Below are 13,428 nucleotides of genomic sequence, written 5' to 3'. Positions count from 1 at the left end.
AAAAGGTATTTTGGTATATAATTTAGCCAAAAAATTAAAATTAGTAAATAAAATAAAAGAGAAATTTCGCAACTGATTACATAAAGTTGAAGCTTCGGATATTTTCTACCGTCGAAATCTGTCGGCGACCCGCAATTGCTCCGCCACAGGAAGAGAAGCTTCGGAGATTTCACTATCAAACAGCCGAGTTTCGGCTCATAAGCTTCCTTATTGAAGCTTGCTTATGTTGGCTTCAATGGCGGAAGCGGGAAATGAGGAATTAGCAACCGGATATGAAGTTTAATGAAAAATGTCATTCAGAACAACCATCAAACACCTTCAGTGCAACCGCCGAACCTTCGCAGCATCCCTCTCTCTTGCCCGCTTCAGCTCTTCCGCCGCCGCGCATCCACCACGGCGTCCCTCGATTACTGTTCAGTTCCAAAATCTTCCCAATCTCAACGACCAGGATCCCTACTCTTACCTCAAAGAAGACCCAATTGAAATCTGCTCGTCTTTATGGGCGAAAACCTTCGCTTCTCTTCCCAATAGTTCATTCTCCGATCTTTCGAGCTTTCTTTCCAAATTCGATTTATGGGTATTGGCGTATCAGCGATCATGTGCGGATGTGACCGGAACTTTCCCCCCTCGCAACGCCATTCATTCTCATGTTCTCCGCGACCTACTTTCTCTTCGCAACGCTGTAATTAATGGGAAATTTTCGTGGAACAGGAAGGCTTATCAGTTAATTCGAAGCCCTAATGATAAATCTCGGACCAATCTCATTTCCAAGCGCAAGCTCCAAGCGATGCTCGAGTCCGATGAGCCCTGCTTTCAGGACAGGATTGTTCAGGAGGTGTTACTGAATATATTAGAACCTGTTTTCGAGGCTCGATTCTCGCCGAAATCGCACGCGTTTCGGCCGGGCCGGAATGCCCATTCTTTCATTCGAACCATTCGAAGCAACTTCGCTGGGTACCTCTGGTTCTTAAAAGCCGATTTGAGTGAGATTTTCAGTCATGTTGATGAAAATGTGGTGATGGGTTCCTTAGAGAAGGCTGTCAAGGACAAAAAGATTTTGCGTTTAGTCAAGTCCGCGCTCCAATCACCGAGGCATAGTCGGCCTCGAGTTGAAGATTATGAGGAGATGAAAAAGAAGAAAAGAAAAGGGGCTACGAAGAAGAAGAAGATACTCAATGAGAATGAACCCAAACCTGATCCATATTGGTTAAGAACATTCTTCAATTTCGCACCAGAAGAAGCTGCCAAGGTACCTTCTTATGGCTACTGTGGAATTTTGAGTCCTTTACTCGCTAATATATGTCTTAATGAATTGGATCTTGTAATGGAAGATAAGATAGTTCAGTATTTTAGGCCGTCCAAGCTTGATTCCATCTGGAGAGACTCCATTAAAGATGGCTGCCATAACCCAGCTTGGCCGGAGTTTGTTCCAGCTAGTGGTAAGGAAAAAACTAGAAAAATGGATTACATACGACATGGAGGCCATTTCTTGGTGGGCATTCGAGGGCCTAGGGAGGATGCAGTGAGAATTAGAAAGGAAATCATCGAGTTTTGTGAGAGTAAATTTGGGATAAGGCTGGATAATTCAAAAATAGAGATTGAACATATTAGCAGAGGAATTCTTTTCTTGGACCATATGATTTGCCGTAGAATAATACACCCTACACTTCGATATACCTCCTCTGGAGGTACTATTGTGAGCCAAAAGTGTGTTGGAACTTTGCTTTCGGTTACTGCTAGCTTGCAGCAATGTATTCGTAAGTTCAGGCGGGTTGAACTCGTTAAAGGAGATAGAGATCCTGAGCCTCTACCTTGCAATCCAATGCTATATTCAAGTCAAGCTCATACAAATTCTCAGATGAATAAATTCCTTGAGACAATGGCTGATTGGTACCAATATGCTGATAATCGGAAGAAAATTGTTGGGTTTTGTGCTTATGTTATACGGAGTTCATTGGCTAAACTGTATGCTGCTAGGTATCGACTAAAATCTCGAGCCAAGGTGTATAGGATAGCCTCGCGGAATTTAAGCCGTCCATTGATAGAGAGCAGTAACAATGCAGCACCCGAGTATTCTGATCTTCTGAGAATGGGACTTGTCGATGCAATTGAAGGTGTGCAGTTCTCTCGCATGTCTATGATTCCCTCTTGTGATTACACTCCCCTCCCTCGGAATTGGGTCCCAGATCACGAGAATGTATTGCGAGAGTATATCAAGCTACAAGATCCAAAGTTGTACTCTGAATTGCATAGCTTAATCAAGAGTCAAGGGTTGAGTTTGCCCCAAGATGAGATATCTGAAACTGTATGGGGATATAAGATCCTTGGTGCCTGTCACTTCAAGCCTAATGTCGGAAACGAAAGAGAAGGCGGTTGAAGAAAGAACTGGAAGCATGCTGTTAAGCCTGCCACATAATACGAATTAAATCGAATCTCAAGTCACTTCCAGAGTTAATCGGCTGGAACAGAGGCAATTATGGAGTGAGTTCGGGCACATTTCTATTGACTGGTACGCATATTACCTTCACTAAGGCATGAGATCTCTGAAATGTGAAGTGTGCATTCTGATCAGTCCCCAGAGTTCTTTTGCCATTTTGTTCACTGGTCATTTTGATTCGTTTTCAACCTAAGGATGTTATTTACACTGATAATGAAATTGCAGAGGGGGAAAGCAAGAGACAACCAAACTCAAGAACACCACTATTAAGCAAAGAGAGGCAAAGCAAGATAAGAAAAAGATAAATGCCTCTGTCCTCTGTGAAAAAGGGTACTGCCAACGTTATACACAACTGTTGGTGCTTATTCTATTTAATTATTTTCCATCTGTCTTGGTGTTGGAATTTATTTTATTTTGTTTTGGTAAGGAAAAAGAAATCACAAGCCAGATAACCATAGGAAGTGCTTCTATATATCATTCTCGTGGGATACAAGGAAGACACCTTCCTCCAAAAACAAATAGGTTTGAATCCCTACTCCGTATTTGTGATCATATTCTAAGGAAAAAAAAATGGCACCCACCCTAGTGTAGTAGAATATTGTAGCAAGGGTCGGTTTATCGTTGATATACAGTTTTCTGGTTTGATCATTTCATTAAAAAGTAAGTCAAAAGTACCGAAAGTAAAGAGGAGTTGGAATGACTAAACATGGCGACCACCTACAAATTTCTTTGGCAACTAAATATGACAAGGTTGGATGCTTATCTTGTGAGATTGGTCGAGGTCTGTGCCCAAGAAAATCTTGCTGATGAAATCTAGTTGAAAAGAACTGATCAAGAAGTTGTGCCCTCAACTCCTTTTCTTTTTGTTAGTGGTGGTTGTTACTATATCAAAGCATATGGCTGTTTACGATGCTGTGAAGCTAAAAATGGAAAGTAGAACTCCGTTCCATTGTTGAGTAAAGCTTGAAATTATTACGTCTTTGGGAAGCTCTTGAACTTTCTCTATTTTCCATTGTTTTGGTGTGTGTACTCTGTGCTTTATCAGGAATAAAGATGATGCATTCATGAAAACCAATAAAGAGAACATAGTTCACTTACATGTATGGAATGTTTCTCGGTTAATAAAACTACAAAATGTAAACTAAAAACAAAATCTGATAATAGATGGAGTTGAGAGAGTTTCGACTCCAAGAAATGAAAAAAAAAAAAAATCTGAAATAAGAAGGAATGTTTCAATGACTGAAAATTTCGATGAGAAACTCGGTTGGGTATTTGATTTTCAACTTTTTGGTCGAGGATGAATATTTTAATGCAATTTTGTCAAATCCAAAACTGAACCACACCCAATTTTTTTGTTCACTTTAAAAGATGCTCTCTCTTTCAGTGTAACATCCTTGTGAAGCTCTACGGTATGATTCCACAGTTACCCATATTTGCCTTTTTCTTTTCATCATTTGTTGAAGGAATGTGAAACACAGCATGCATCACACTTTCTTCTTTAACCTTGCCTTCTCTTTGGTCAGGGAATTTAACATTTAAGACCCTTTAATAATGTTCGATTTCGGCCAAATTTTTTGTTTATCATTTTCAGAAACATAAGTATTTGATAATTATTTATATTTTTCGCTTCTCAGTGTTAAAAAATTCTGTAGAAATTTTGAAAACAACATAATAAAGTTTTTTTTTTTCTTGTTACTATTTCTAGTATTTTTTTCAAAACATAAATAAAAGCATTGTTATATCATATTGACATGCATAATAAATATGTAAAAGCATAAATAAAAGGTTAAAAAACACTTTTGGTCCCTGTACTTTTGTTTGTAACGATTTAGTCCTGTACTTTCAGATTGGTAATAATTTAGTCCATGAACTTGAATATATAACAATCTAGTCATTGTAATTTAAAGCTGGTAACGATTTAGTCCTTATCGTGAAACTTTTTTTTGTTAAATTTCTTATATTTATAGATAGATAAACTAAAAAGAAACCAAATATGTTTATAAGTAGAAAGATTAAATTGTTATATAATAAAATTTGACACTTAATTTTAATAAAAAAATTTTACAATAAGGACTAAATTGTTACAAATTTTAAACTATAGGGACTAAATTGTTACTTTAGTGACTGTATATGGACTAAATCGTTATAAACTAAAGTTCATGGACTAATTTGTTACTTTAGTGAAAGTAGAGGGACCAAATGTGTTTTTTAACCTAAATAAAAGGCAACAATTTATAAATATTTAATTAAATAAATAATTTTCAAATAAAAATTTTAGTTTATTTTAATTTAAAATGGTAGAGATCAATAAGAAAGAAGAAATAATTTAGTTCAAACACAAAATGTCTCGCTCTAATACCATGTTAAGAATGGATAAACTACCACTCAACCCCAAAAACTTAAACTGATGAGTTGGATAAATTTAATTGATTCATTGGATATATAACAATAATTACCAAAAATAGTTTTATTTTTCTTTTACTAAAAAAGAAGAATCAAGAAACATTAAATATGATCTTTTTTTAGAAGAAAGCACACCATATATTCATCCCAAAGTATGTGAGAAACGTATCGAGAAAGAAGACTAAATGAATCAACTCTATTTTAGAAACGAGAAATAAGAGACACAGACACGGACGTTACGAGAAGGAGTAAGAGTGAGATTTCAACGTACTTTTTTGGTACGATAAGAATAGTTATTTACTTGATCTAGGCCTAATTTGTTACTTTTTAATACTCTCTTTTTACATACACTATTATATAATAATCTCAAACGTCAGTACTCTTGCCAAAGATCAAGAGCATATCTTGTTCAATATTGCTTAAACCATCATATCCATGGAATCCATTGCTATGTTTCATGGTGGCTCACCACCCAAACTTCCCCTTGTATGCACCTCCCTCTACCTTCCTACGAATGGCTTCATGGCTCCGGTTCGACCTTAGCAAGTCACCCTTCCCTCGGATCGCCAATGGCTCCCCCGGTGTCTCCATCGGGCCGCCCCAAGTTTCTAGCTCATTGCAAAAATATTGCACATTCAAGGGAGACACAGTACTCAAATGCTAAACAAGACCCATGGAAGTCTCTGTTAAGCTTAGTGCAGCAAAAGCAGATAACAACTCACAATTATCAACCATTGTTTCTATTAAGGTTATTTTATTAATAACATTGTTTTTTGGTTTTTCCTTTTTGATAAAATATATTGCTTTTCAAATTAGCTAAAGTTTTCATAATTATTTTTTTAAAGTTTTCATAATTTAGATTTTGAAAAAAAAAAATAACAAAACAGAACGTAGAAGCAAGTGTCTCAAGAATTTGTAGAGAGGGAAGGCAACTTCCCAAAATCTGAATTATCTCATGCAAGACCTTGCCTTTACAAGGTTTCTTGGTTCTCTCTTTTGCAATATTATAATACCATTTGAATTACTATGCAAATTGTGTTTGCATTATTGATGGGAAAAAAACTTCCTTCCCTGAAGCTTCAAGAATCTTTTCCTGAATTCCTATATGGTCCCGTAGCATATGGACGAGTGGATTACATAGTAATTATACAAAATTAAAAAATCCACTTTCATTTATATGTTACTTGACCACGCATGAATTCAAGAAAAACTTTCTCCTAAAGGGGAGTTTTGTCCATGTTGATTTGTTGGAAAAGATGTAATTTTTAGGGCACTTGCAATCATAGCAAAAAAATTAAGCAAAATTACAGATATAACATCCACATTTAGATTTTACAAATATAGCAGGCCCACATGTTAAAAAAGTGAGTTTTGCCTTGGAAGCCCAAAAAGCCCAAAGAGGCCCTACATTGCTCAAACACGGAGAAAGCCTAAAAATTTCCCTCAAACCCTTATTCAATTTCCAGCCTTGCGAAACCCATCGATCTCTCTCAAAACCCATCTTCAATTTTCAGCCAATTTTGTTACTATTTACTTGTGCTTTTGATGCTTTCAATATACAGTACTACCTAATTGAACAATTATTTATTTGTTATTATTAGTTTTTTTTTTTTTTTTGTGTCAAATACAGTGGTACTATCTTGTTTTTGAATGTTTTGGAATGTTTTGACCAATGAATACAGTGGTGCTATAGTTTAAATTACTACAATTCATTCGGTTTAAGCTTTATATATTTTTTTTAGTGTGGTTCTGCTTGGTTATGTTTTTTCATTCTTTTATGTGTTTTAATGCAAGATACTGATCATAAATGGAAAAGGAAGAAACAAAAATGATGATGTATGTGATATATAAATATGAGTGTTTGATATACTTGCAATATGTATGTGATATATATCTGATATACTACTAATATGAGTGTCTAATATACCTACAATATGTATGTGATATACATTTAATATATACTACTGATATGAGTGTCAAATATATTTGCAATATGTATGTGATATACATATTCTATTGTATAATTGTTTGTGCAATATGTATATAATATACATTTGATAGACTATTGATATGAGTGTCTAATATATCTACAATATATATGTCTGATATACATATGATATATTATTGATATAAGTTTCCGGTATAGTTCCAATAATACATAGTGATATACTTGAAATATGTATATTTAATATACATTTGATATGCAATACGTATGTCTCATATATATTTGATATATACTTTATTGAAATACCTATGAAATGTTTTGATATATAATGATATTTGGTATTCGGGTACAAAAGTATAGCAATACTGAAAGTTATTAAACTATATATAACATTTTAAAAATGTTCTCACCAACCCAACAAAAATTGTTCAAAGGACCCTTTGGATAGTTTTTATGGTTAAAAGTTAGGAGATGCTATTTACAATTATTAGTGCATTTGATTGGAGGATGCACTAGTATTTAACTTTGATGGCAAGTTTGCAAAATTTGGGTTGAAGAAGTTTTGTTTGATGACAAGTTTGAATTGCTGTAATGATTACCTAGCATTGACGAGATTCAAAGAGACAAAGAAAAAAAAAACTCACGAGCTTAGGAACACTTTTTTTAAGCTTAGGGATACCATTGATAGAAGGGATATACAAGTTGTTTTCCATATTGGGTCGGAAAATGATGGTATAATGGTGAAGGTTGCATCATGGTATATCTTAAAATGTTTATTATTTTCCAAACAACTGCACACTGAGATAGAATGAAAACATATATATATATATAACGATATTATTTTCCAAAAACATAACGATATTATAAATACTGAAGATTTGTTTCGAAAGTATCACACAGTAGATTGATATATTATCTTACCATAGAATATATAAAAAAAATTACCCGAGAGAAATCACCAAGTTTTACCTTGCAATGGTTCCCACTTGCATTGGTTTGTTGGGCATGCGAAGTAATGCCAAAACTTTCTGATATAAGAGTTGAAATTACAACAAAATACGGTGAAGATCAAATTCCAAGAATGTTAAAATGGGATATCGTTACTCAGCCTGATTGTCACTACGATCAAGAAAATGTTTTCTCTACGAGTGATGATATAAGTTTCTTATCTTTATTCATTGATTTTCTCTTTTTTATTGTTACTTTAATTAATTTATAACTAACTTTCATTTATGCAGTTTCCAGTAATCAATATCGTGCCTACCATCAATGAATTATCTAATTGCAATCTTCTCAAAATTTGTGGTGGAAGAAGAAATAGAAATCATAGTACAAGAAAATGAACTCCACAATCAGAATGGTATCCTAGAAGAAGGAGAAAGAAATAATGAAGAGGAAGAGGAAGAGGAAGAGGACAGAGAAATGGAAAATTCAAGTAAAGGCTTGACTTCTTTGAAGGAAGAAATAGAAGTAAAAAGAGTGCATAAACAAATTTTTGAGAGGTTAAGTTCTATAATAGAAGTAATAAGTGAAAGACATCCATCTAAATCAAACGTTGAAAAACAATCTCAAGAATCGCTTTAGAAGAATAAACCTCCAACAAAAAGACTTGAGCTATTTTATGAAGAGGTAGATGTTCACAAGGTTGTGGAAGGAAATGAGAATGTGAAGATAAAAAGAATGAGAAAGAGAAAGAGAGAGAAACAAAAAGAGGTAAATCTAAATTGTTTTACTTTTCTTACATTGCTACATTTCTCATCATTGATATACTTGCTATTAGAAATATGATAACGATGAAGAAGAAGTAGCAAATAAAGGATTAGTAGAAAAGGAGGCAACAGAAGAAAATGAAAAAGAAGAAGGGAACCTATTACACGTGCCAATAGAACTAGAAGAAGAGAAAGCGAATAATGCTAATGCAGATGAAAATGTAAAAGAGAGAGAGAGAAAAAAAAGAGGTAAATCTAATTTGTTTTACTTTTCTTACATTGCTACTTTTCTCATCATTGATATACTTGCTATTAGAAATATGATAACGATGAAGAAGAAGCAGCAAATAAAGGATTAGTAGAAAAGGAGACAACAGAAGAAAATGAAAAAGAAGAAGGGAACCTATTACACGTGCCAATAGAACTAGAAGAAGAGAAAGCGAATAATGCTCATGGGGATGAAAATGTAAGTAGGGTGGGGAATATTTAATTTTATTAATTATTTACTCATTATTCATTTATTCAAACTTATCAACGATTTTTGTTACAGGGAAGTATAGAGAATTAGAAAAGATCCAAGGAAAAAAAAAGTTCAAACAAGTAAATGAGTGATTTATCATTAATTATTTTTTTTAGAAAGAGTGACTTACTTTAATTGATGTACCTGATATATATATGATTTATATTTATTATACCGCTAATTTAAGACTAATATACAATTGATTTACTTTTTATATAACTTATGATATTATTATATGATTTACGACTAGAGTACCTATGGTACTCTATAACTATGATTTCTTATAATAATATAAGTTCTAATATGATTATATGATTATTACGGATTGATTTACTATTTATATATATGTGATATATACTTGACATTCCTCTGATTTATCACTAATGTACTTCTGATGTATAACTAATTGATAGCTATTGATGAAAATGTATGTCTTCGTTTTTTTTTTCTTTCAAATGAAAACAAATGTCGTCCAAACAAGAAAAATAAAATCTAAAGTCATTGCAGAAAAATTTGTGGACTATCTACCATGTCCTAAAAGAAAGCCTAGACCAACACCCGAAGCTATTGTCCTTATAGAAACGAATAATCATCGAGAAAGAGAGCTGATCTCGATCAACCTAGCTTTTATTTGAATATTCCGAAATAATGAATACTCATTTTCACTCACGCTTACCAATGACAATGTCCTTAGTAGCATGGATATGACAATCAACTTTTAGTTTGTTAGGAGATTATAATACAATTTCTTCAAGTCTTATGAATGATATGATAATGATTTTTTTTTAAGTAAAGCATTCTGAATTTAGTCATTTGTTTGCCAATTTGTTGATATCACAGTGATTTCTTATTGATTTACTATTGATATAACACTGATATATATTTATTATATACTTGATACATCTCTGAAATATTACTGATATACAGATTTACCCGTGATATAATTATGATATCTACTAAAAAAATGAATCGGTTGCACAAACCAATCAATGTCCTCAATTGATATAGTCTCTAATGTTATCAACTTTAATTTGATTTACACAAGTCATTCAATGTTATCAAATAAAGAAACTTATTCATTGTAAAATTCAAAAGTGTAAGAAATATTTGATATGCATATTTGACACACTATAAAGGTATAATTATAAGTAGCTACTAAACCTAAGATATACATCATTGTTCAACCGGTACAAATTTACAAGTTCTATGATTGTGTCCAAGATGCTGATTACGGTATCATCTTGTGTGCTTTCTGTTCTCACCAATTTAATGAATCTTTTTTTTTCGAGGCCTTCGAGCTGGAAACAAACAATAATGGAATTTTTTTTTTTTTCATATGTGGAAGTAACGAGGTGACTAGATTGAGGTGATGTGTCATTTTTAAATGAGTTGGCTAAAAATAATACTTTACTGTATATTTTGTTGAGGTGGCATTCTCTCTTCTCTCTTCTCCCTCTTCCCTCCTCTCCTTTTTCCTCTCATTTTTATCGTCTTGCCGGCGCCCTCCCAGCCGCCGTTGTTAATTAGGTCAAATAATTTAATCTTGAATTCATAAATCGAATTGAAATTCACCCCACCAATCCAATTATATTGGATTAGGGATTGGAATTGAGATTGAGTTCAGATGGGAACAAATAAGAGAGAGAAAAGGGATTTGATTTGGAATGAAATTTTTGTTCAAGATTTGGTTTGATGGTGGTCGTGCCGCAGCGGCGGTTGGGGGTGACGCCGGCAAGTTAAGGGAAAAAACCAAGACGAGAGGGAGAAGAGAACATGCCACCTCAACAAGAAAAATAATACTTTTTAGCCAACTAAATTAAAAAATGGCACATCAGCTTAGTCTAGTCACCTCATCACTTCCACATCATTTTGTGACTAACAGTCAAATAATTAAAGTTGAATGAATATTTAGAATGATCTCACATTTGAGGTTAAAAGTGTATCTTTTAAAATTTCAAGGATTAAATAGATATCAACCTCAAACCTCGAGATCAAAAATGTATTTTTTCTTAAATTTAATAAATACAAATACTTTCTTCTAGGTTTCACAAATCAATGGATTTCTATTATAAAACAATTTACAACATAATCATAATTTCCATGATTCTCAATAACTAAATCATTTGCATAAATATGAATCATTTTGAATCAAAATTCACTAATTACTTCCGTAGTGAAAATATTTCATAAAATAAGCACTTACAAATTATTAACATGAGATTTTGAGTTGTAAGTCAATCCGAACTCCACTCGACTTGAAATTAATTTAAACAATAGTATAAATAAATCCTTAATCATATACTAAGACTCAATATTTATTTATCTCAAAATCTTTATTCTTTCTGCTAAGCCACCATGTAATCAAAGCCATTATCTATATGAGGGCTCTAACAAACTCCATTAAAATAATATTTTTCATTTACGATCTCACTGACTAAATGTCCTTTACTTGTAATTAACACTAGTTTCTAACAAAGAAGTCAAGTTTGAATCCTCCCACCCACAGGTACTTATTGTACTAAAGAAAATGTCATTTTAAAAACTAATACAAAATAATATATCTCTCTCCTGTCTAAGTTATGCCATATTTAGACCTTCTCTTTTCTGTTATTTCATGTTTTACTTTTTTTTTTGTCTTGTCACATCAAATAATTCTACTTTATTCTTTTCCAATTTTTTATTCTTTCTTTCCTCTTAATTTCCATTAATTTTCATTAGTCCACAAATTCAATCCACCTTTTTCTTTTCTCCTTCATGTTCTTTCCGTTGGACAAAAATAAATTGAAATGAACTAGTAAAACTGTGTCGTGACATTTCATAACATGATTTAAAAAGGAAGGAAAAAAAAAACATATAACCAAGGAAATGGTTAATTCCATCAACATATTCTTTATAATTATTATAGTCCCAACAGACGTTAATTATACTAAATAAAAGGAAACCGCTAAAATAAGAGTTAATTGTTTATTATTTCACATAAGAGGGAGAAATTAAAACAAGGAAATCACGTATTACACTGTAAAATTTAAGAAATTTCAATTCAAAATTTTTGCTTTTCAGATTAATGGTATAATCTTTTATTTTCCATTAGATATCCAATAAATTGGGTATCACAAAAGGCCTCATATTTAAACTTTTTTTTTTTTAGTAAAACATATTGGGAAGGAGATTTGAACTCACAACCTTTTGGTTGGAGGTATATGCGAACTGTACAACATAGTTACCACCTATCATACGGCTTTCTAACTTCACTTTTTTCTGGTTGTTCCGCTCTGTCGATAGATGGTAGTATAAGAGATATGTAACCCCCCGAAATTCTTTACATAATGGTTCCTGCTTTCTACCCATAGTTAGCATGTATCTCTCCGGGTCATCTTTGACGTATCATATCCGTCACCCTCATCCCGACTCTATCTTCCTTATCAGTGAACCGGAAATAGTGCATAGAGACTCTTCAATACTGCGGGGACGAGATGGCGTGACATACTACGATCACGTATAGAAGTGCTGCCCTTCGACTCGGCAATATGGAACCTCTCAACAGCTCCCGCTAGAACCAGCTACTTTGGCTCATATTTAAGCTTTTGAATTCATTGGTAATTTAAGCGTAATTTCTTTCTTACTTTTCTAAACAATCAACTTTTAGAGGAGAAAAGAGCTTATAAGATACTTAAAACTCCGAACTTCAAACTCCCATTTCGGATTTTTTGATCCATGCTTTTCGTCGTGACCTCTCCTTAATCAACCTTAGAGTTTCTCTCTAACGCTCTTCATCTCCCCTTCTCGAACCCCCTCTGTCTTTTCTCTTTTTCCTTATTTTCTCCGTTTCCCTTTCCCTCTCTTTCCTTTCTTTTCTGTGTCTTTGTTTATTTTATATCCCAAAGTGTTATATATATTAAACCTATCTCCATCTTTGTTCTCCTTATTTTATATATATATATATATATTTTTTTCTAAAAAAATAAAGACAAATGATCGATGTTATAGAAAAGATTAAATTACAATTAGGTGTGACATGCCCCCTACAAGTTATTTTCACGTCACAAGTGAAGTGATGATCATATGGAGAAAATTTCTGATATTAAAGAAATTATCGTACTTTCTTCCATTTATTACTTGCCACATCACTACTGTATTTAAAATGATGTGGCCGAATCCATTCCTTCCATTTATACAATAAATAAAAGGGATATATGGTATTTGGGTAGTACTCGACTTTTTTCAAATGACGAGATGTGCCCTTACAGTTGTTAATGCAGCTTTGTCACATCCAAAACTGAACCACACCCAATTCTTTTGCTCACTTTAAAGGATGCTCTCTCTTTCAGTGTAACATCCTTATGAAGCTCTACTGTATTATTCCACAGTTACCCATATTTGCCTTTTTCTTTTCATCATTTGTTCAAGGAATGTG

General features: G+C 33.2%; 1 protein-coding gene across 1 annotated transcript; it reads left to right on the top strand.

The window, feature by feature from the left end:
* The first annotated feature begins 47 nt into the window (after window positions 1-47).
* NMAT1 (Intron maturase, type II family protein) lies at window positions 48-3,534 on the top strand. Its single transcript, XM_022284408.2, has 2 exons — window positions 48-2,509; window positions 2,663-3,534. The coding sequence occupies exon 1, from the start codon at window positions 290-292 to the stop codon at window positions 2,375-2,377; it is 2,088 nt and encodes a 695-aa protein (XP_022140100.1). The 5' UTR covers window positions 48-289; the 3' UTR covers window positions 2,378-2,509; window positions 2,663-3,534.
* The last annotated feature ends 9,894 nt before the right edge of the window (window positions 3,535-13,428 follow it).

Source organism: Momordica charantia, assembly GCF_013281855.1.
Source record: "Momordica charantia cultivar OHB3-1 chromosome 3 unlocalized genomic scaffold, Mcharantia_2.0 BLBB01000003.1, whole genome shotgun sequence".
NCBI lineage: Eukaryota > Viridiplantae > Streptophyta > Magnoliopsida > Cucurbitales > Cucurbitaceae > Momordica > Momordica charantia.
Note: the sequence above shows the minus strand (reverse complement) of the source record. Positions and strands in the feature narration are given on the sequence as shown.